This window comes from Dunckerocampus dactyliophorus, chromosome 4, assembly GCF_027744805.1.
Source record: "Dunckerocampus dactyliophorus isolate RoL2022-P2 chromosome 4, RoL_Ddac_1.1, whole genome shotgun sequence".
Classification (NCBI taxonomy): domain Eukaryota; kingdom Metazoa; phylum Chordata; class Actinopteri; order Syngnathiformes; family Syngnathidae; genus Dunckerocampus; species Dunckerocampus dactyliophorus.
This window is the reverse complement of record NC_072822.1, coordinates 11858761-11882321: the sequence shown is the minus strand read 5'-3', so window position 1 is coordinate 11882321 and position 23561 is coordinate 11858761. Positions and strand designations below refer to the sequence as shown.

At 39.8% G+C, this 23561-nt stretch overlaps 1 protein-coding gene across 17 annotated transcripts in view; it reads right to left on the bottom strand.

Annotated features, from left to right (window-relative positions):
* The window catches only part of trpm3 (transient receptor potential cation channel, subfamily M, member 3), a 182423-nt gene that overhangs the window by 51271 nt on the left and 107591 nt on the right, over nt 1–23561 (bottom strand). For 16 of the 17 annotated variants that reach the window (XM_054772858.1, XM_054772869.1, XM_054772868.1 and 13 more), the window contains 6 exons: nt 23028–23229; nt 21116–21329; nt 19105–19229; nt 17099–17270; nt 5441–5615; nt 4796–4919 (listed from right to left, as the gene is read on the bottom strand). In XM_054772858.1, the coding sequence (XP_054628833.1) occupies nt 4796–4919; nt 5441–5615; nt 17099–17270; nt 19105–19229; nt 21116–21329; nt 23028–23229 (1012 nt within the window). Of the gene's footprint in view, nt 1–4795; nt 4920–5436; nt 5616–17098; nt 17271–19104; nt 19230–21115; nt 21330–23027; nt 23230–23561 lie in introns of those variants that run through there. The other variant, XM_054772865.1, reaches the window with a different exon arrangement.

The window sequence follows — 23561 nt, the reverse complement described above, 5'->3', positions numbered from 1 at the left end:
GCATGCTTTTCCCAGATGTTGGCAGTCAGTGAAAACCATTCAGTGTGTAAATTAAAAAGTTTAATGCTTGAATATGTTTTATTAGCTTCCTGCAGAAAACAGCGATTTACTGTTTGGGTGCCAAAGAGAACAAATCAGAAACTAAGTTTCTCTTCTCATGCATTTTTAAAGGGGTAAACTGTCCAACTGATAAACTCTTACTATCTGTTTTCTCCTATACCTTCCCCCAAATCTCATTGTTCTTTCTCTTTTTTATACCCACATTATTTCCCCCTCAGTCTCATGGCCCTCTTAAGTGACTATTTTACTCTCCTCGTCTCCTATTTATTCTTAGTGTCTCTTGTCAAGCAGGCAAAGGAACACTGCCTGTTGGTGGTTCCTCTTGAATATTTCATTTGAATTAAACATATAAGGACTATCCACAATCAATTATTCATGCCAACATGGGAAATATCAGGGCATTCATCATGCACCCCCACTTGCAGAAGATCAGACATGGAGGGAAGGAGGGAAGCATTATTACATGTAATTAGCCCTACAATTACATCTGAAGATATATAGCTGTAAGCTGTAAATGTGCACAATTTACTCTATACAAATTAATTACCAAAGCTTCTTCAGTCCAATGGATAAATTGTTGCATCGCTACTGTTTTCCCAAATATAAGATGGTGTTTTTCCCTAGAAGAAAATCAGAAAAACAGGGGCCGTCTTATATTCTGAACGCAAGATTTATACATAAAAACCAGCAGGTGGCGCCAAACGACTTTTAACCAAGTAAGTCAGAGCTTTTCTTCCTGTCACATGCACTCACAAGTGCTCTCAAACCAACTTTACACAAAATAACACACTAAGTGCTATTTATTTCGATTCTGAATTGCTGCTTTTGCTGCGTTCTCGTCTGCACCCCAGTAGTGTCATCCTGCACTGCATTGGCAGGTAGATAAGCAAGTAGGTTTGCCAGTTGTCTACACAAACATGGGATTAACTAGCAAATATACAGCCACACTTAAGGCCTGATTTACAAAAAGTTTTGGTGTATAAAAATACGTGCAAACCATGTAGTATGATTGCCTACATAAAAATGCAGAATATATGGTGTTTATCAGACCTCACAAAATACTGGGAGGAGGATATGCAAATGTAATCATTTAGCATCCACAATGTGAATTACCAAACTGTCTATTTTTAGCATGTTTGGAAGGCAGGTGCAAACCACAGCGTTACGCACGGCTGCCGTCATTGTGCCGAGAAGGAGGCAGGTGCGATCACAGCCAACGGCGAGAGAGAACCTTCCGTGCGGTTGTCGACCTATTTGGACTGTCAAAAATAAAAAATAGTAGAGACATACCATCTATCCAGATAATTATGGAGCTGCTGGAATGGCATTGCATCAGGATCATTCCAGTGCACCATCGCCAGTGTGCTCCTGTCGAGTTGTGTGTGCCTTAGCGCAATAGTGAGGCTTTCACCTGGCTATGCAGCTATCTAACTAATGTGGAAGTAGATAAAGCTACATAAGTACACTGTCGACATGTTCACCGGAATATCAGTTTGGACACACTTCCTCATGATGTTGAATGAGAAAGTGTGACTGGTAGGATAAATCGAAAATGCCATTATTTAATACGTTGTAGTGTAAAACACGTACAGTATATTTACATGACATGTTGTTATGTAAAATACGTATATGTATATTAAATGACAAAACACTAATATAGCATAATAAAGCATTATTATGATGATGATACTGTATGTCTGTGCTGCAGTTCACCAGTGTGTTTATTTGCATCCTCCATCAAGACCTCCAACTCCGTGGCTTCAAACCTCATTTCATGTTTGCGGCCACTCTGCTCCCTCAAGTTCTCCATGGTGACAGCTGGTAGCAGACGCATAAAGCTCATTTAAATAGGGCGGTCCACACTACTTTTGCACCACTCAAAAATTGTGCAAGTAATCATAGCAGATCACCTGCAACGTGCCCACTCATAGCAGGTGAAATGTCATTTAGCTCGCTCAGGTGAAGGAAAATGCATCACTTCAGAAACAAATGGAAGGATTAACTCCTATTTGCTTCTTGATTATTTTTAACACCATTCTTTCATAAAGGAAGTGGAAAAAAAAGACATGTCGGAAAGTGAAATATTGTAAGTGTCAAGTTATAGTGTGAATGAATTATCAGTATTTATCAGTAATAGACATGGAGAAGGGGTAGGATGAAATATAAGCTCTGCTTCTTCCTACTCCTTTTCAGACATGTTGAATTCTGCAAATGTAACCATGTGATGTCCCTTCATGCAACCACAAAAAAGCATTCCATACCATGCCAATGGAGCACTCGTTATTTGGGATCTGAGTCGACCAGGCCCTAAGTGTTACCTCAGTTTGGTTCTTAACATTTAGTCTGTTAAGTAGTTTGGTCAACTTCTTTTTCTCTGTTTTGGTTCAAATGTCATATGTGTCCACAGATGTTCAAAACTGCACTCGTGCTGTCTGTGCTATGAGTTTGCATCACTTGTTTTCTTGTATGAGATTGGACCACTAAGTGTTGGTTTCATGTGTTCAGTCATGATTTGTGATGGGCCAAATGTTCCAAACACCTCTAAGTTTGGTCCACTTTTTCTGTGCTCTGCCTTATGTCGACTTAGTCACAAAGAACTAAATGAGGGGGACAGAAGTACCAGGCAGCAAAGTGCCAACTGCTCTTTGGTGCAGATCATCATAATCCATTAGGCTTTTTGAGACTCTCCGCATGGTGCATGGGCAAGAATGATTTGCAGCATATGTCTATTGAGAGTGGGATTTTTTTTTATAGAAGCCATGTGAGGGAGGAGCATTTGACTGGATATATACTGTATATAGAGGCCGCAGAGTATTTGGTTATGTTTTCATTGTGCCAATATAATAAATATGCATTGTCACCAATTAACTGACATCTGCATATCGTATCATCCTTGCTCAATTTCATTATGACAGTACTAATTGTTCTGTAGGTTCAGAGCAGCAGCATCAAATTATCTGGGTTCTACAGCTGCTCCTGTTAAATGAAGCACACTCTATTGTCCTGCTCTGCTATGTTGTGGTCAGAGAATCCATCAGTCAGCATGCTAGAAGCCCACTGAGGATGCCATCAATTCTCTTACAAGTGAGCGTGATGCCATGCTGCCAACCTGCTGCTCTCTGCATATGCCTTGCAAGTACACACAGAGCCAATCATTTTCAATTTAGCTAGAAACACACGGTAGGTTCATTAACTGGACAAGAAGGATTAGTTGTGTCTATGTGCTTCTATGTCCAAGGGTATTGGCGCCATTATACCTACAGCTAGAAGTCATTGATTTGAGGAATACAGTGAAATAAAGAGACCGACCAAATCAATAGTCAGGTCAGTAAGTGCTTTCCGCAGCGCTATATATTAAATGTTGTTTGTTAAGTACTGCTTTGTAGGGGCTGTTAGAGACTATCTTGTCTTTCAATATGAATTCAACTGGTGTTGTGCCAACATAATGCGTGCATATACCTTTAACAACTGTGGTGCAGCAGCTTTATGTCCCCCGCTGTTGTCATCAAATGGTTTGCACAGAATACGCTTCACCTCCCACACCCCACACACTTGCCATGAAACAGCGTAATTAAGATGTTCCGTTTCTGTGACTGACAGCGCTACAAAGGGGCTGAGAGTACTCTGCAAGAGAGATGAATGTGACACGTGTACTCCACAGGTTGTGGGTCTTCACTTAAACTCTGTATAAACTCTCAAAGTGAAGACTATTTGGTCTCAAGTATTATCAGGATACACAGGCCTTTAGTCGCTGAACACATCATTAGGTACACTTTCACGATCTACAGTTGATGTGTCCTCAATTAGCATGTGCGATTTCAAAGCTGCTCAGGTGTGATTGACACCGTCAGAGAAGTATTACTATGAAATATATGTTTCATTGTGTGACTGTGGCGACTCATATATCTAAATAAGTCAATCAAAATATAGAAACAGTATGGTAGCTTTCATATCTATAGCTTGGTTTCTGTGGTCATCAGTTAACTAATTTAGTCGGTTCAATTTTGGGTCAGCATTTGCAATAAAAGTGACTGTTGGAATTATTTGATTAGGTTCAGTTCCAGAAACCTTTTTTTTTCAATTGCCATTGGTCACTCGCGATGGAAGCTAACAAGCTAAATGCTAAATGCACAATCAAGGTTTAAGCCCTAATATTCCTCACATACAGTACAGGCCAAAAGTTTGGACACACCTTCTCATTCAATGCGTTGTCTTTATTTTCATGACTATTTACATTGTAGATTCTCAGAACTATGAATGAACACATGTGGAATTATGTACAAACAAGTGTGAAATAACTCTAAATATGTCTTATATTTTAGATTCCTCAAAGCTTTTTGATAGCGCTGCAAACCCTTGGTGTTCTCTCAGTGAGCTTCATGAGGTGGTCACCTGAAATGGTATTCACTTCAGGTGTGCCTTGTTAGGGTTACTAGTGGAATTTCTTGCCTTATTAATGGGGTTGGGAACATCAGTTGTTACTGTAGTACTAATACTGTAATACTGTAGTTGATAGCTGGTGGTTTGGAGGGGTAAGAGCAAGCTGCATGGGTGTACCGCTTACTTGCAGATTTTCCCCATTCGCTAGGAGGCTAAGAACATAACCCTGAGGACCTACAGTATCCAAGTTTTATTTCTATAGTATTGTCTCTCGAGAAAAATCTTGCAGAAATGTGAGGGGTGTACTCCCTTTTGTGAGATACGGGACATGTGTGTGAATGGTCACGACACTCACCAGCTCCTTCTTCTTCATGCACTCCATGAGAATGATGAACAGATGTTGAGCCTGTGTGCGACTGTAGGTGAATGTTTTCTGGATGGTCACCAGCAACTGGTCTCGCAGAGACTCGTTAATTATGCTGGAGGAGAAGAAAAAAAACGGGAGGGTGGAGGAAAGAGGGAGAGGGAGCGCGTAAACCATGATTGGGTTGGGTGGTGGTGTGGGGTGGGAGGGAGGGAGTTCAATTAGATTTGTTGGCAGTAAGTGAAACCAAGGTTGACTAAGACTCTCAGCACTGTTACAGTATGCCTGACAGTCCTTGGTAAGATGAGCTTCATCTTTAACTGGACATGCAGTAAGAAGAATTGGGAAGAACAATTATGAATGCACAACATCTCTCAGGAGAAACATATATTTTTTAATCAAAGTAATACGGCAGAATATTTCCCTTAAGTCATACATTTTTAATTTGCTGCAATTACGTTTATTCTAATACCACATTTTCCTTAAACGCACTCATTTACATGGTAACGATTACATACAGCTCGTTCACCGCATTAGAAAATGTACAAAATGTATGTATTGTAATTCTCTATAGTATAAATCAATGTGTGAAAAAAACAGTGCATACTTGTTGTAGTGTATGATACAAGAGCTTACCCTCCCTCCTCAGAGTACTTGTGACCAAACGCCAAGATGTCCGAGGCTCTTCCGCTACCATCACACACCACTACAGGTACTGGGGGGGTGTCCCTGAGGTACTCCAGCACTATGGAGATCACATTGGGCCCTCCTTCCACAATGAGAGCCACCACTGGCACACCCTGGCCAATACCTGCACATAAACCAAGACAAAGAACAAAAGGGGAAATAGAGAAAAATATAAATGATTGGAATACATTGAAACCTCAGAATCACACAAGTCATTTTTGGAAAAAATATGCCTCTCAAGTCTCAGTGTAAAAAGTACAGGTGTCCCGATCCAATATTGATAGCCAAAAAACAATATTGGATTATATCAACCTGCATGTAAAATCTCCAATACAAGCAGTCCATTCCAGACTCCGCACCAGCACTTCTATCCAGCAGCAGCTCTTCATTCAGCTTGCAGAACCCACGTGATCACAACAACAGCAAGTGCTAGCATTTTTAGCAAGGAGTTGGAGTGATGTCAGTCTGTGGCTGTGTTTTTCGTTAAAGTCCGAAAAAGACGTTGCAGCTTAGTGCAAAACTTGTCATGCACAAGTTCCTGTGGTGGCACAGAACCGGGGAAGTTTAATACGACCAACCTTATCATGCATTAGAAGAAGAATTTTCGTTCACAACACCATGGCTTTCTGAAACATCCACCGTTGTTTGACACATTTGCAAAGCGTGACAAACTCCCACGGTGCAGGCAAAAGTCATTGGCTGAAACAGAAAAAAGCCAGCCCCTATTGGTGGTAGTGTCACACAGCTAGGCTAGGCTACAACAACAAAAAAAAAAGCGGTCACATATTGACACCCTTTTCGTTTGCCTCTGTCCTCTCACCTTTCTCTCTTTCCTTTTTGTACTCCCAGACTTTATGTTAGTAGGCAGCATTGTTTCACTCTGCTCTGCCGCAAGTGCCGACTGACAGTAGTGATGTGCGGATCAGTACTGAAATATCGGTACTTCCGATACTAGCTCGTCACTGGAATCAATTCTCAAATCAAAATATCGATACTTTCAATACTTCAATCATTTGAGGACATGTTTGTCTGAAACATTTGTCTGTTGAAACGATGAGCCATGGTAAAAAGAGCCATGTGTGAGTTGGGAATAGACTTTTCATTCTTTAAGTAGTTCATTATAATTAATAATTTATTTTAATGGTTTCGTTATTTTATTTATTTTCTTTTTTATTGTTTAAAAAATGATTTTCAAATAGTTTATATGATTTTGTACTCTGATTTTCTCTTGTTGTTTATCAGCTTTACTGTAAATACAATAAAATAAATAAAATAAATAATTACTTAATTTAATGATTAAATTTAATCTTTTTATTAATAATGTGTTTAATTCATACATTTATTATTTGAAGAAACTAAAAACGGTTTATGCTATGCATGCATAATTAGCAAGTGCTCTTACATTACAGGGATTGTTAAGAAAAGTACATTTGAACTCTTACATGCTTGTGTCTTTTTGTCTTTCAGTGTTCAGTACTAATTCATGTTTTAACACACAAAATCCTCTCAAAGGCCCATTAAGCCACGACAGCTCCACAGTCCAGCACCTCTTAGTATCCTTCTACATTCTTAGCCTGTTTAGTGGTCTTGGTCCAATCCATTCCCTAAATCCCTTCCCCCTTATGGTTCTTCGCCCGCCTGTTTCACACAGCATTTTCTCCTAGCTGTTTTGACGCTTCTAATTCAAAAGCTGTGTATTGCTGGATCATCCCTACCCGGCACGCTTATCCTGCGCTGCATAATTTACACTCCCTGGCGCATACACAAACACAATGCACGCTTTCAGAGGCATACCCCCAGCACCATTACGTTTTGCCTCACACATCCTCGTGCAGCCTTGCAAGCAAGGACAGTTACATAACAGAATATTTTAGGGCGCCCGTCTGCTTCAAAGAGTTAAAACGTCACCGTGCCGTGGCACGTCACTAGATTATACACCAGCAGAGCTGAATGTAAGGGAAGGAAAGACACTTTTCCATGTTGCTGTTTGTATGAGGTTGTGTGTTGGATGACTGCGGAGGTAATGTTGCAGTATTAAAAGCGAATTATAGTTAAAGTAAAAGCCACCAAGGGGCAAATGAGCATAGGAAAGCACAGCTGCAGCATGTTTAATAGTGTGAAGAGTTTTGCTCATGCACGTACAAAAACAAAACACAAAGTAATGGAATTATCTTTACTAGTTTGACAAAAACATAAACACATTTGCTCATTTGGATGATCACCTCTTATTTTGTTTTGCTCAATAGTTGTAGTGTTAAATAATGTTGCCTAATTCTCAGTAATTTAAACCTTGTGAAAAAGCTTCAAAATTACTTGGATAACTTGTAATTGGAAGAAAAGCTTCTTGTTTGTTGCCATGGCAGCCACATATCACCTACTTCATTGGTCTATAACATTGATGGACCAGTCAGGACACCTCTCATTTTGCCGTAGCAATAACTTTACAAGTCAGGGACATGTGTGCTGGTGCAAAATTTGCTTCACATTAAAAATAATCACCCATCCAACCATTTTCTATACCTCATTAGGTTTGGAGGTAAGCTGTGGCCTATCCCATCTGACATCAGGCAAGATTATTTCATTATTAATGAAACAAAAAAAGAAAGATGCAAAACATCTTTACAAATCTCAGACAAGAAATGGATTTAGAATAACATTAACATCCAATAAACCCACTATATTGTCAGTAGTGTTTAATAGTCTAATACACATGTGTCAAACTTGTGGCCATGGAGGGCCGAGACGCTGCAGGTATTCTCTCCAACCAGTTTCTTCAGCAGGTGATTTAATTGATGAGCTTCTTCCCTCAAACTGAAGGTGTTGATCATTAAAATCACCTGCTTTAGTGATTGGCTGGAAAGAAAACCTGCAGTGTCTCGGCCCTCCATGGCACCAGTTTGACACCCCTGGTCTAATAGCTCAGTGCTTGTCAGTCCAATAACTTCAGTACACTCACTCACGTAGCACCATCTTTATTATTGATGGTAACAGTCCAGCGCTGTAACCAAATATATTGCTCTTATTTTTAAGGCAATTTGCAAACCTTTTAAATTGTGTGATCATTAACTACTTCTCCGATAGCAATGCAGTCCCAAGAACCAGGAAGAAAGACTTTTTTTTTTTAAATAGCCTTTGCAGTAGTACATGTGAATTTATTGATCTTCGTATTTTAATCATTAAAATAAAGTTACAACAGCATTTGTCACACGAATTGTTGAGATGTCAATGTTTTTTCATGTCTCCAACTGTCTCCACTGTGTTGCTTTGACTGATGTAGTTTTGAGATGATATGTTATACAGTATTTACTTTGTCTGCTGTGTCTGATCACTGAAAGTCAGAGGAGAAAAAAAAATATCACAGCAAGCTCGTATCACATTCCTTTGACTCTCATTCTCATTCATTGTATGTAGTATGACTAGAAGTGGTTTTAATAACATCAGCGATAAAAGTCGGTTCCAGAAATCTTTTCAAATATAAGGGATCATAATTCAGTTAAGCTCGCAATTAGTAAAAAAAAATCTATTAAGGTTTTTCATTTAACCGAAGACAAGTTTTTTTTCTTGGGACTTCACCGATTTCAAAGTTGTGGAGTATTTTGGAAGTTTTCCTGACCACAGATCTCGACCATAATTACAGATCTATTTGCAGATACCGTCTGGCGTGAGGAACTAACGCAACAAGAAAAACAAGTTACGATTGGCGACAATAGCGAACAAGACAAGCTAAGACGTCGCTCAAGTCCAAAACTTCAAAAGTGCTGACGAGCAACAGTCAGATTGGGTAGAAATAAGGCTTCTGCCGCTGCAAATGCAGTGGGGGGGGGACGTGGAAGACAGCCAGGGACAATAGAGGAGATAACAGCGATGTTGAGTGCCACGAGAAAGGAGAACTCAGAAGTTCACAAGGAAGTTCAAAACATGAGGAAGGAGAGTTCTGTGAATATTAAGATGCTAGACAACAAAATAGGTAAACAGCATGACGACATGAAATAATTAATGTTAAGCACGTTAAGCGAACACGTTACACATTAAGGAACACGTTAAGGAACTGACAATTGATGATGCACCACTTTGTAAATTCATGGGCTGAAAGACAAAGTGTACGCTTTAAAGTAGCAAAATGACAAAAAAGATCGCATTATATCGCACGTGATGTGTAAAATTGATGATTTGGAGCAGAATATATGCATGAACAATATGATTGTGACTGGGCTTCACATTACATGTACATGCAAGATGATGTTGCTTCAACAGGGCAGCAGGGAGACAACACACAAAGACTTGATGCAACTTGAAGTCATCCACAATTAACTATAACGACACTAATAAAAACAGATTGGTGGATCTAAATGTAGGACAAAAGCCCAAACAAAATGGCCGAAGAAACTTAAGCAAGATGATAAGATGAACAGATGAACAGCACTGGGTCCAACCGCTATACTTCTGTACCAACAACAGCAACAGCAAAGGACTCCGTGAGCTCGTTGCTTGAGCATATGAGCCAAAAGGAATAGAGGAAGCAGTAAATGAGTGGAACAAAGGTAAATCACATCAAATATTCAATATATTCACTGTATTTCTTACATGCTGTAACAGTCGTCACCAGCACACTGTTGTTTAGTTAATCCAAAGCAGAGCCTAATGCTAATGCTAACCAGCCAACAGGCTAGCAACAAACCTCAACTAAAGAGATGTGTTTGAGTTGGCGCAGTGATCTCAACACTGATATTTATTCTTTATGTGGTGTTATTTACAGCTGAAATGGACCACAATGACTCGCCTGACCCTCATGAGCTCATGGAGAGGATTTGACTGTGCTGGACTGTGCTGTGCAGGCTTGCAGTCCTTCCCGGCCCGCACTCTGCAGTCTAAAAACAGCAATGGGTTCTCTTTGATGTCTTCTCGAGTGGATCGGATGTTTCTGTCTAGAGAGTTGATGTGTTGAGTAAACAAATCTACTTCGCAGGTTTGATCTTAACCCAAGTGTCATTAACTGTGGCTTGCCAATCTGGGCCATTGTCAAATCCACCTGGAGAAGGGCCACAACACGCGAGCGTGACGACAGAAACAGGAAGTGAAATGCGGTGGTCCCTATGTGGCTGATTTGTCTGAGAAATGCAGAAGGATTTTTTCCAAACATAACACACCGATGCATTGCGTACATACTCAGACAACCACAGGTTCTCCCCCCGAGGACAAAATCCAGAGAAGCAAGACTTAGCAATGTTGTTTATGACGTGCAGTGTAGTGAGGAGGAATGACCTCTACATTGGCGAAACAAGACAACCCTTAAAAAAAGCGCAGTTTCTTCGGGCCCAGAGTCAGCAGTTCATTTGCATCTAAAAACGAAGGGACATTCCTTTGAGGACAACGATGTCCGAATTCTGGATAGGGGGGACCGCTGGTTTGAAAGAGGTGTGGAAGAAGCCATCTATGTCAAACTAGAAAGGCCCTCCCTAAACAGAAAAGGAGGTTTTGTGCCATCATCTATCATCTGTTTACAACAATGTCCTGACATCTCATTCAACATCTCATTGTCTCATTCCACGGGAAGAGTAGACACTAACAAGTTGCTGTGCAACCAGACAGTCAAACGACCTATTGTTACGCAGGACGATCGTTCACCAGCCACGCCGGCTACAATAACAACCCTTTTGTGTAGGGTGACCATATTGTGATTAGCGAAAACAAGGACACTCGATGTAATTTCAATACATTTAAAGTATGCCTCCTCTGTATGGATAGAAAATTGTTACGTTACAAAATACTATCTATAACCAAAGACATAAACAAAAACAGGCTTCTCAGAGGTTAGTCAACATGTTTTATTAAACCTAAAATAATATCTGTAAGTTTCAATGGTGTAAAAATAACTTTAAAATCTCTGGAATTGAATAATAATAGAAATAATGTGTGGAATTGAATAATAATAGAAGTAATGTCTCTTCTGTATTAGAGGAATTGAATTGGCCTGTAAGAAAATAATAGCTCTTTTTTCAAATCTTACTGGACAAATAAATAACTATAAAATATGTATTAATATTAACTATATTAACAAATCCAGCCCTAATGTCGATCAGTTTAATGACCCAATAACAAACAATGAAAACCAGGGCATTTTCCTCACTTTCTAAAAAAAAACAAAAGACGGCCAGGACAGGATGTGAAAACAAGACATGTCCTGGGAAAACAGGACCTTTGGTCACCCTGCTATTGTGACCAGCCCCAGGGGACACACCCACCAGAGACAAAAGTAGGGGAACCCCGTGCGTAAACTGAGGAAGACTTTTGGACCAAAGGTGAAATGTCTTCACCTTGCCCAGCTGTCAACTGTACAACCTTGTCAACCTTTGGGAACTACTGTGAGTTGGACATGTCAGAGGTTTAAGGTTTAAGGGCACACATGCATTCCACAATCTGTCAGTGCTCAGGCACAATTAAGACCTAAGTCTGGTTTGTTTCACTAGTGTGTGTGCTCTGAGCCATACTCATGCATGGTACACTTTGCGTGCCATAGCACAATTGCTCACACACAAGCACAGGCGCACTCTCAATGTAGATATCACAGAGTAATTAACTTGATTGCTCCTCCCACCAGTTAAATAAGCCTACAAATCAGGACAGGTGTAGTAGTACCAAGTTGTAAAATGAAGTGATGGCACTTGTAAACAACTGAAGCTTGAATGTGAGTGCATGCCCAAATTTAAACTTAATAAGAGGGTGACGTACTAAGAAATGCAACATATTATAGCCACCAGCTATGCTTTAGAAAGTTAGTCTAGGCATTTAGGGTGCTACAAGGCTCTTGACTTTCCTTGTGCCATTTAGTTTAACTTTAATCTCGTCTGTATGGGCTAGTCCAGGAGGTCACGATGTCACGGATAATCTGCAACGCAAGGCTTGATGCCTTCCCGATTCAATTACCTCGCCTACTTCATCTTTTTTTACGTGTGCTGTGATTAATGAGACTGCCTCTGGAGGAGGGTCAGTGAAGGTTACACAGTAAGACACGGAGTTAAAACACACACATGCCACGTATACAAAGCAATTGCGCCTCTACAATATTCCTGGTAATTGAAGCAAAATGGGAGAGGGACCACTCAAATGTGCCTTCATCATTCTCGTAGACTTTATGTGAACGTCTTGAAATGCTCTTCTACTTGAGCCAGCAATAAGACTGTCTAAGAAGAACAGTGAATGTCAATGTGAATTATACTGTATGTAGGCTTTTAGGAGAGAAAAAATGGGCAGGCTGGCCTCTTTGTAGTCGCAGTTTTTGCTGTTTTTCTGTGCTCTATTAGTGAAAACTCCTCAAGGTAATGTGTCATCACATCACGCCTTCTGATCAGCTTCATGCTTCCTTTTCACTTGGCATTCCTGCTTTTGTCACCCTGTCAGAGCCCTTCCCCCTGTCACTTTTATGACACCTCTCTTAACTCCTCTCAGCATCTAAAAGTAACTTACAGTACTCATAAAGATGCATCCCAAAAGCTGCACTGAATAGTGTCTTTAAGTCTTAGAGTTGCTGTTAGCAAGAAATGATAAGGAAAGGGAAAACTAAGGGAGAGAGATGCATTTTTTCACAGATTCTAGGTGTCTTAATAACGTGACACGCTTCGGTCAAAATGATTTAATGACGTGTGACGATCTGTGCATCCAACAAAACCGTCGGTCTGCTTATGTGATGGTGACAGTTCCGTCCGACTGTATTTTTCAGACATATTACTGACATTTTCAAAATATTTTGGAGACTTTTGGTTGCTGATTTGCATGTGGATAATTGGACCACCGCCATGTGTGTTCCATTGCGGTCAGAGCACGTCTTCTCCAAGCATACGGTCTGTTAGGCTCCATGACCTTAATTACCGCACAGTAATCCAGGTCCATTTGCATGTGTGCTCATGTTTGATCACGCCAGAAGACGTCTCATTGGACACATCACAAGAGACTCTTAGAGTTTACTCTAGCGAGTAAATTTGCTGAAGCCAATTGTCTGGCTTTACAGACATTTTTTTATGTTGTTTGTGGAATGCTTTTGTCCATTTTATACAAATGGACCACCAGAGAAGGCGAGATTTACAACAATAACAGGATATAACAAAGTTTGGGCAGATTTAACACAAATATTAAATGTCGGAATTGAGTTGCCTGTTGATATGGAATCATGATTACATTTTAATTTCTCCACTGTTTTTGTCAGATTTATGGTTAAAAACAGTTGGGGGAAAGTAGGTACCAAACACCGGAACAGCAGGATTAGCAGTAAATCACATAATAAACCTCAGGGCAGAATCACATATATCTTTCAACCCCACTTTCAACTCATGTGTGGGAGCAAAAATGCAGTATGTGTGATTATAAATTCCCCAAACAGCATCGTAAGTAGGGTATTATAGCTAAACTCTCCCCTTTTCATTTTCTTCATTTCTTTAATAACACTGCATCTTACAGCTGGATATTTTGGGAGGCCTGCTGTGAAGAAAATTGATCATTTTAATACTTGACTCTGTGGGCAGGTAATCAAATTAATAAAATAACCCCGTCTACTAATCCGACAGTGAAGGTGGAAAGTGTTTAATATAAATACAATGGATCACCTAAGGCCTAACATTGAATACCCCTGAATTTGTTTAATTAACTACTGTGTTAACTTCTTTTTAGACTTTTCAAAATGTTAAAGTGAGACATGTCAGGCACACACCTCAGACCCAAATCACCTTCGCTTTACGTCTTTGTCATTTGTCTTCAAGAGGCTGTTTAACAGTGGTTATCTTCTTTGTTCACTTGTATTGTGTCTTTAACCCTGGATGTGATTACTTCTACTTTGAGGTATCCAAATCCAAACAGTTGTTTCCACTGTACACACAATTAAATCACTCAATATATACAGCACTACCAAACAGGTATGCTGTATATCAGATAAGAATGCCTTCACTGGCGAGCACTGTCTCTTATCTCACTGGTTGATAAGCTAGATCCCATCAGTGTTAGCGCTGTCCTTGGATCAGATATAAACTAGCTTTATGCCAGTAAAAATCATAGATTTCATTCATGGCCCTACACTAGATGGTCTGGTGATTGTGTGACCACTGGGCGTCCCTTTGCCTTCCCAGCCCCTTTTGTATGAATCCAGGCATAGGATGACAAAGGGAAGGCCACAGGTCACATGACAGGATGATGAGCAGAGAAAATGTACAGTACATGCCGATTTACCCCAAAGGGCATATTTGATATCCTTGAAGCTAGGAGGTACATTGTCAGTATCAATGGCTGCATGATCGTAACCAGACTAAAAATGGTAAGGTCTGAGTTGCAGTATTGTTCTGAACAATCCACTCATCTGGTCATGAATAAACCCTCCAGACATGATGACAAAATGTGTTTGTTTGTATGTTGACAACAAAAACAAAATAATATGGTGAGAGGCTGTTGAGAAATGTATTTAAAGAGGGAGCCGGAGGTGGGGGTTACGTGTGCTCCTGTCGTTTGTGTGTGCGTGTGTGTGTCTGAGGGTGAAAGACCGTGAGAGGAGAATGCATTTTGTATTTGTGAAAATCCATTTGGTTTCCCACTAAGGTATCAAATGGACATTGAAAACTGAGAAATGCAGTGTGACAGGGGCCCAATAGAAAATGAGGACTGCGCATACAAGCCAAAAACGAGCATCGGACAACACAAATGGACATTAATATAGCATACACAGCACTACAAATACACTGTTGCTGCCCCTTTTCTGTACATGATGTAAGTTGGATGCAAATACAGTGGGGTGAAAAAGTGTTTACTCCCTTCCTGATGGCTTATTTTTTTGCATGTTTGTCCCACTTAAATGTTTCAGGTCATCAAACAAATTTAAATATTAGTCAATCACAACACAACTGAACATGAAATGTGGTATTTAAATGAAACATTTTATTATTTAGGAAGAAAAAAATCCAAACCTACATGGCCCTGTGTGGAAAATGTGATTGACCCCTAAACTTAAGAACTGGTTGGGCCACCCTTAGCAGCAACAACTGCAATCAAGTGTTTGCAATAATTTGCCATGAGTCTCTTACACGCTGTGGAGGAATTTTGGACCACTCATCTTTGCAGAATTGTTGTAATTCAGCCACATTGGAGGGTTTTCCAGCATGAAGCGCCTTTTTAAGGTCATGCCACAGCATCTCAATAGTATTCAGGTCAGGACTTTGACTAGGCCACTCCAAAGTCTTCATTTTGTTTTTCTTCAGCCATTAAGAGGTGGACTTGCTCGTGTGTTTTGGATCATTGTCCTGCTGTAGAACCCAAGTTTGTTTCAGCTTGAGGTCACAGATGGACAGATGGACATGTCCACAGATGGACATGTGTTGTCATTGACTAATATTTAAATTTGTTTGATGATCTGAAAAATGTAAGTGTGAGAAACATGCAAAAATAATAAGAAATCAGGAAGGGGGCAAACATTTTTTCACACCACTGTATGTACAACGTGAACACGCTGGCAGCTCCTAATGTAAACAACATGTAGTAGACTGTTACATGCTATTAATCATGCCTATCAAAGTGCATTACAATACACAAAATATTAATATCCTCTCAACAAATGTCGTCATCAACTTTAGTCAGACAATTAATGTCAGGTTCATTAAAAAAAGTATTTTCTGTGCAATTGTGAGAAATAAATACGGCTGCAATCTGCATGCCAGGCCAGTAGTTGCCAGTATAACGGTAGCACAGAATACACAAGAGGGCCTAAACACATCAATTACTACCGAGAGTGAAAACAAATTTTGTCTGGACGAATTCACTACATTCATTAGTCAACTATACCACGACAAAAATGATCATATTAGTTATTTTCCCGTTATATTGCTCAAGGAACGCCCTCTGAAGTGCTTTCACTTCAAAGTAGCACTGTGGGAAACTGCCAAAAAACAAACAACAACAATGAATTAAAAAGGGCATATTTTCTTTATATTTTCATTATGTGGCTGTTGGCCATGGCAGGGAGGCAAATTTTATCCACGAGGAGACTTAGGGTAAATAAATACTGTAACTGGACTGTTGCAGTAATGTGGAGACTGTGGAGTACCATAGTGCAGCGTCTAGAGCTAAGACAAAGCAACACGGCAAGACAGAATTACCGCGTGTGCTCCTCTTTATCATTTCTAGCCATGTATCCTTAAATGCTACAATGATGTGTACAGGACCCCACTTTCATGCTTTTTTTCTTTTACACGTTACGATTCTATGTTTCACCTGTAATGTTTGTGTCTTCGTATGGCTTATCAAAACAAGAGGACGCAGAATATCAAGCAGGTTCATTTGAGGAAAGAGTTCATCTCAGCTGTCGAGAATCTTAGAAGAAAAAAAAAAAAACCATAAACCCGTCCTGAAGGAATGGACGATTTCAAAAGCTTGTTGAGTTTGCTAAAAATACCCAACAGCACGTTTTCTAATAGGTACTAATCATTTTAGTCAGGCTGTAGCTAGGCAATAGAGTGTGAACCCGATTACACAGTGTTGTTAATATAACCTACATTATAGAGTCATCATGCTGTATCAATCACCACGTCAATGATAGTGACTCAGGGTAAGTAGGTCATATTTGCACGTGGCACTCACGTGTGTTGATCTTCTGTAAGGAGATGTGTTTCTCTAACTGCCGTCGCAATTTGACCTCAGCGCCGTACTTTCCGGTGGTGCCGTTGTCTGCCAGGATGAAGTGCGAGTGGAGACTGTTAAGAACGGTCAACTTGCTCATGGGGTTGGACATTGTTTGGTACGGACGCACCACCTGGACAAGAGATGCAATGGAACAAAGAATGACTGGAAAAGGATGCAACGGAGTTTTTTTCTAGTGTTGGGGATATCAACATTTAAAACATAAATAAGAATCCATCATTAGCATAAACACATGCACATTCCAAACATTATACTGAATTAATAATTACATTAAAAAACATTATTAATTATATGAATATTTAAATCATATTGTGCATGAACCAAAACGAACATGAGCATCAAGTTTTTCACCCATTTTATGTTACATGACCTACTTTTTAAAAATGAAACGTAAATTAAACAACAATTAAATATTATGGTAGCAATTCGTATATTCGCGGAATCATTTAAAATAATTACAAAAATAGCGGGCACCATTGAAATACTTAAAAATTCAACATTTTACAGCACGACTATTATTGTGATTCAATGTTTTGAAATTGGATGAAAAAAGTATTAATATTATTATTAGGGCTATCAAAAATAGCATATTAACGGCAGTAACTAATATATTTCATTAATTATGTTTAATTTTATAGCGTAATTAACGCACACACAGTGTAGCCCCCCACAGAGTCACACAGTGTCTGATGCTCTTTTATAACTTTATTCTTACCTGAACACATCAACAGCAGTGCAATTCCAACACCATATATGTATCTCCTACTCAGAACACGTCTCTAGTTCATTCATTGCAACACTTCCTCATTGTCAACTGACAGAGCGTGAGATGCGTTCATGGACACTCCGGCATCACAACAACGTTTTTATTATGTGCGTATGAGTGGTCGAAGTAAACAGAAATGCAATGAAAATCAATATGTGGATATTCTTATCACTCACTTTGTAACTCTTAATGCGGAACTACAATTTGATGCATTTAAGTGTACTCGGAAATCCCAGAAAATTCATTCCAAACATGTGAATGGTGTCTCTGAAGGTAACTCATAACAACACTCATAACATAACATAACATAACATAACATAACATAACATAACATAACATAACTCATAACTCATAACTCATAACAACACAGTTCAAGTCTGATCCAAATATTCTGCTATTGAAGAAACCAGTGTTAGGTAAATAGATTTTCAGACATTTTGTGCCATCTCTTAACTTGATTTAAGTTAATTTTGCGCTGTTAATACCGGTACATCCAAATATATATAATCCTGCCCAGTCATTTATCATTCTTTCAATAAAATACAGTAAAAACGCGCATATTTCAGACATGATAATGGTAATAGTTTAATTTATTTTGAACATGCATACAAGTTACATTGGAATACATCACATAATTTTATTAATTTACTGTCCAAAAAAAGAGTAGGAAGAAGCAATGCTTATTTAATCTTACCCTCCATCCGTTTCACATCAATTGCAAGACATTTGTTCACTTCCTGTATTCCAAATGTACTCTTGGCTAGTTTAAAATGCATAGGAAAATGATAAGGTAATATGATGAGGTAATAAGGTAACAATAGTGTGACATGATGGTTAATCATGATTATTTATTTTGAAAACCGTGATTAATCTGATTAAAATTTGTAATCATTTGACAATCCAAATTATTATTTATTTCACAACGATATATCATTCTAATATAATTCAATGTTAGCTATATTTTCTGATATATATTATATTATTATTTATTTTTCAGCTGGTTGAAATCACTGTATGTGGTTTTCGGTGGTTTGTGAAGCATGCTCGGTCATCAGAAATTGTAGTGTCAAGCCCAGTTTAATCTGGATCTGACCCAGTTTACATTTGAGTTTTGATCTTGTAGGTCTTTGGTGGTTTTGATTACACATTTTCCCCTTGGATGCAGGACGTCATCTCTTACATCTTTTCCCACAAGATCCTCCTGATTTTCCACGATGCCCCAGGGAGCAATGCCAATAGTGCAGATCTTTCCCCTGGACTTGGAGGCGTGGTCCTTCAGTGCATCACCAACATGGCGAATGACCCCTATTGTGAATATGCAAGTGTAGGATTGTGAGGGCCAGACATAAAAACAAAGAACAGATAGCCATGGAGTCAGTGAAAGTAGCGACAAATGAAAAGGCGCTCAAGAGCAGTGGTGTGCCATCAGGGCCAGCAAAGCCTTTCCTGCTGGCCTAAACACTATCCAAATCACTAACCTATATTTACAACTTAAATTCTAGTATTTGTTCCATGAAAGTGTATTATTTTATTCCCAGCAGTCCATTATCTTGATTTTTGTACTGCTTCCAGTATGTGTACAGTCATTGATTATGATTATTGGTTCTAGACGCGACTGTGATAAAATACATTTCTGCTAAGTTAAGTAGGATCCATTATTTATAAACAAAATACTTCCGTAGTGAACCTATTTACGGCCATCTAAATACAGATTTGAACACTATTAGAGCCCTCTAGGCATGAAATAACATCGCCATTAGCACCGTTATACTTGTATTACCCAATGACGCCAATAGGAGTGTTCAATTCCAACACAGAGCACACTTCAGCTCACACACTCCTCTATCTCTCTCCTCACTCTCTCTCCCACTTCCTCCTTATCTACAAATAGCATTAACAGTAAAGTGTGTTCACGAACATCACAATTTAGAACATCAACATTACAACACCAAGAGGTTGTTACGGTAACATTACTGACACCTAGTGACCAGTGAAGAACATTACATGTTGATGTGTCTTTCAATGCGTTTTGTGAATATCTTATATTTGTATTTTGGTTCATTTAGTAATTTTTATGCTTGAAAATGCATAACATTTGCTTAAACATGCATATTGTTTTGACTAATAATAGACTATACTCATCCACAAAACAGAGATGATTTATTAATTAGTATATTGAGAAAAAACGTGATAGAGAGAAAATATTTGCAAAATTTTAAGCTCGATGTAGCAGGTACGACTGTATGTGTATGTTACATTTTTTTGGTCCAATCAGATAACGGTTTCTATGTGTTGCCATGTCAATCTAATCTGCCCAAGGCCTTCGGAGTCAGTAGTGGAGGCCCATGTCACTTAAACACTATTAGTAATGGGGCTGTTTCTTTAACCAATCAGATGTCAGATTCGCCTCACAGGGCCAGTTAGCAGGCCCACAATAATGTCAGCGCTTTTCCTTTCTCTGATTGGCTGATCAGAGTAAAAAGGTTAGACAAGCCAATTTACAAGCCGACGGCTAATGGAGGAGGAGGAAGTGACATCTCTGGTGAGTAATAGATTTTATTTAAAATTTTAATTTTTTGTCATGTCATAAGATACATATTGATTCTCAACTGCTCCAGATGATGTTGTAGTGTAGAGGTTTAGAGTTATCGGAATCCTTTATCACCGAATATACAGTAGTGCTAGTGTGTGTGAGTTCCAATTTTCTGTTTGTGAACGCGACGGACTGAGTCCTGTGTGTGTGTGTGTGTGTGTGTGTGTGTGTGTGTGTGTGTGTGAGCACGTGTGTGTGAGGACGGCTGCTTGTTGAGGGAACAGCTAGGTTTTGCTGACGTTATATTGCAGTGGTTGTGGCCGACAGTAACCAGTTTTGCTTCAACAAATAGATTGTTCATCAACCACCTCATCGTTATCCTTACAATGTCTGGGAAGCCATTGTTACAGAAGCCATGCCCAACACATGAAATGCCTCTCTATGTAATGCCACCCCATGTTATATTCTGCTATTGTGTACAGTATATTATTGATAATTGCGATGTGATAGTGGTGGCATTAAGAGGTGGATTAAGTCTGTTAAGTCCCCACTGAAGGCCCGCCACTGCTCAAGAGACTCACATCTCTCCAGTTCACATTTAATAATATATGATCTTTGGCCTCTATAAGATGAGTAGACATCACGGGTCTCACTTTACCTGTGTTGACCCCTCCGGTGAAGATCCAGGCTCCAGTTGTCATGGCAGCCTTGATGAGCCCTTTGCCAAAGACCTGCTTGAGTTTAGGTTGCAATTCAAAGTTCTGCAGGCCCCCGTGGACTGAGATGAGCAGCTTGGGCAGTTCCAGCTGCCACTCTTTAGTCATCAGATGCAGTAGAAGGTCTGGCTTGGTGTCATAAGACACTCGTACGTACTGCAAACAAACAGTTGGACATGTGTCAGTGATCGTGTTGTTGTTGTTTTTTTCACAGCTACAAACGTATTAAACAGATGCTTGGTGTAACTGGAGGACTACATGCATTATAAAGACATCTGTTTATTTATCTAATTCACCCTCAGACACCCAGACTGACATGTGCACGGCATGAATAATTCAACCCTGAAAATAAATTTGCCACAATTTGATGTGAACTGCCTGGATGCTGCAGTGTGTGCATGCTGTGATTCATTTGAAAGTAACATAATCTAGAACACATACACAAACACATATGTTCGAATTACAGAGACTGATTTGTATGTCTTTTTGAGTTATTATGATGTTAAGTCTACCTGTGGTGTGTTTTTTATTTTAATTTAGTTGCCGAACTGCAGGGAAAATTAACAGTTTTTCTGACAACTAAAAAAAGTGTCGCCCAGGTCAAAAGCAGTGCTGCAGATTGGACACAATTTGTCCAATATGTCAATATTTAGTGTGAGCAGCACTGCTTTAATCGTCTAAGGCAGGGGTCTGCAACACGCGGCTTCGGAGCCGCATGCGGCTGTTTTATCCTTCTGCTGTGACTCCAGATGGATTATGCTTCTGTGGAGTCACTACGGCGCCATGAGCCTTTTAAGTGCAAGTCCTTTTAAGTGTGTCGGAGTTGAGCGTGTGCCGTGCAATTCTCCGCCAAAGTACAAGGGACAGTGTTTCCTGGTAAGTCACCTCGGTGCGACATGATGATGCTGGTCAACTATTTTACTTGTAGGTTCCTTTGTCGCTAATGAACAATGGCAACTAACGTGACATGTCGAGTGGTACTGGAACTGAAAGTAAGTGATGTGTTACAACACGTTTATTGCAAATTGGTGTAGAAAGCTTAAAAAAGGCTTAAGAAACATGACTGATTGCCAGGTGGCAACAGGTGTGGCTGGTCACTCCACCAGGAGAAACAAGGAGACATGATAGGAATGTGACAATGCACCTAAGAAAACTTTATGTGTAGAGTTAGCTTCATTTTAGTGGTCAGATTGAGACTAAAATGGCTTTTTTGATGCTAAAGGTTGCCACACCCCTGCTCTCGGGGAATGGAATTCACCAGTACTGCACAGGTTGTTATGGAATCCTCTTCCAATCCTCCATGATGACATCACTGGTGAAGCTGGTGCATGTTAGTCATCTTGTGCTCCTCCACCTTCCTTCCACTTGAGGATGCCCGACAGGTGCTCAGTTGGGTCCAGGTCACCTCCCTCGGCAATTGTAATCTTGCAGATGTGTTTTGGCTTGTCATGATGTTGGATAACTGCCATATAGCCCAGTTTGCCAAGGGAGGGGATCAAACTGTGCTTTATACAATGTCACAGTACATGTTGGAATTCATGCTTCCATTTCATAAACCATAGCTCCCGGTGCCGGCAGCACTCATGCAGTCCCAGACGGATGATGCTAAGACCATCATGCTTGACTGCACAATTATTTTGATACTCATTTGTCAGATTGTTGCCAGATATTAAGACAATAATGGCTGTGTTTTGAGTCATTTGCAGTGGTTAGTAAATCTGCATTGCTGTACTATTCTAAAGTATATCCAGGAATTTCTATAGTATTGTGCCTTAAGAATATATACAATAAAAAAATGGTTGCTGGAATGTGTTGCGTTTATGTCAGACTGGTACAGGAGGAATGTGTGTTTACCATGGCTTTGTTGGAGTGTCCTCCCCCCTGGAACTCAATGGTGCCGAATGCATCGGTGGGGCTGAGCTGAGTGTGTTTGCTGATGGACCACTTCTCAGACAGACTGTCATTTTTGGCCAATCGTTCTGCCTTATCATTCTGACCAGATGAGATGCCCGGGGGCAGGCCCACATGCTGACCTATCAGACGACCGCAACAGCACCTAGATGAAAGGAGAACATGATAGTCAATGCACATCATTCACAGAGAAATGGACCCTATGGTGAACCTGTTATGTACTCAGAGTCCACTTGTAAAAAAAAAAAATTACGCTTGACAACTTGTCAAGTGGCTTTTATTTTCTCATAGGGACAGCTGCAAGGATTTTTAAGGTTCTGTTGGACCCTTGCAGTCTTAGCAGCTGTCTCCTCTGGTTTTCTGCTCTGAACTCTACAGAGTCCCTGTAGGCAAGCTCCAGTAGCTATTAAAATGAAAGTTATATGGATTCTGGTACTGCATCATGTAGCTGTTATTGTGTTTTTTTAATCCTGCATG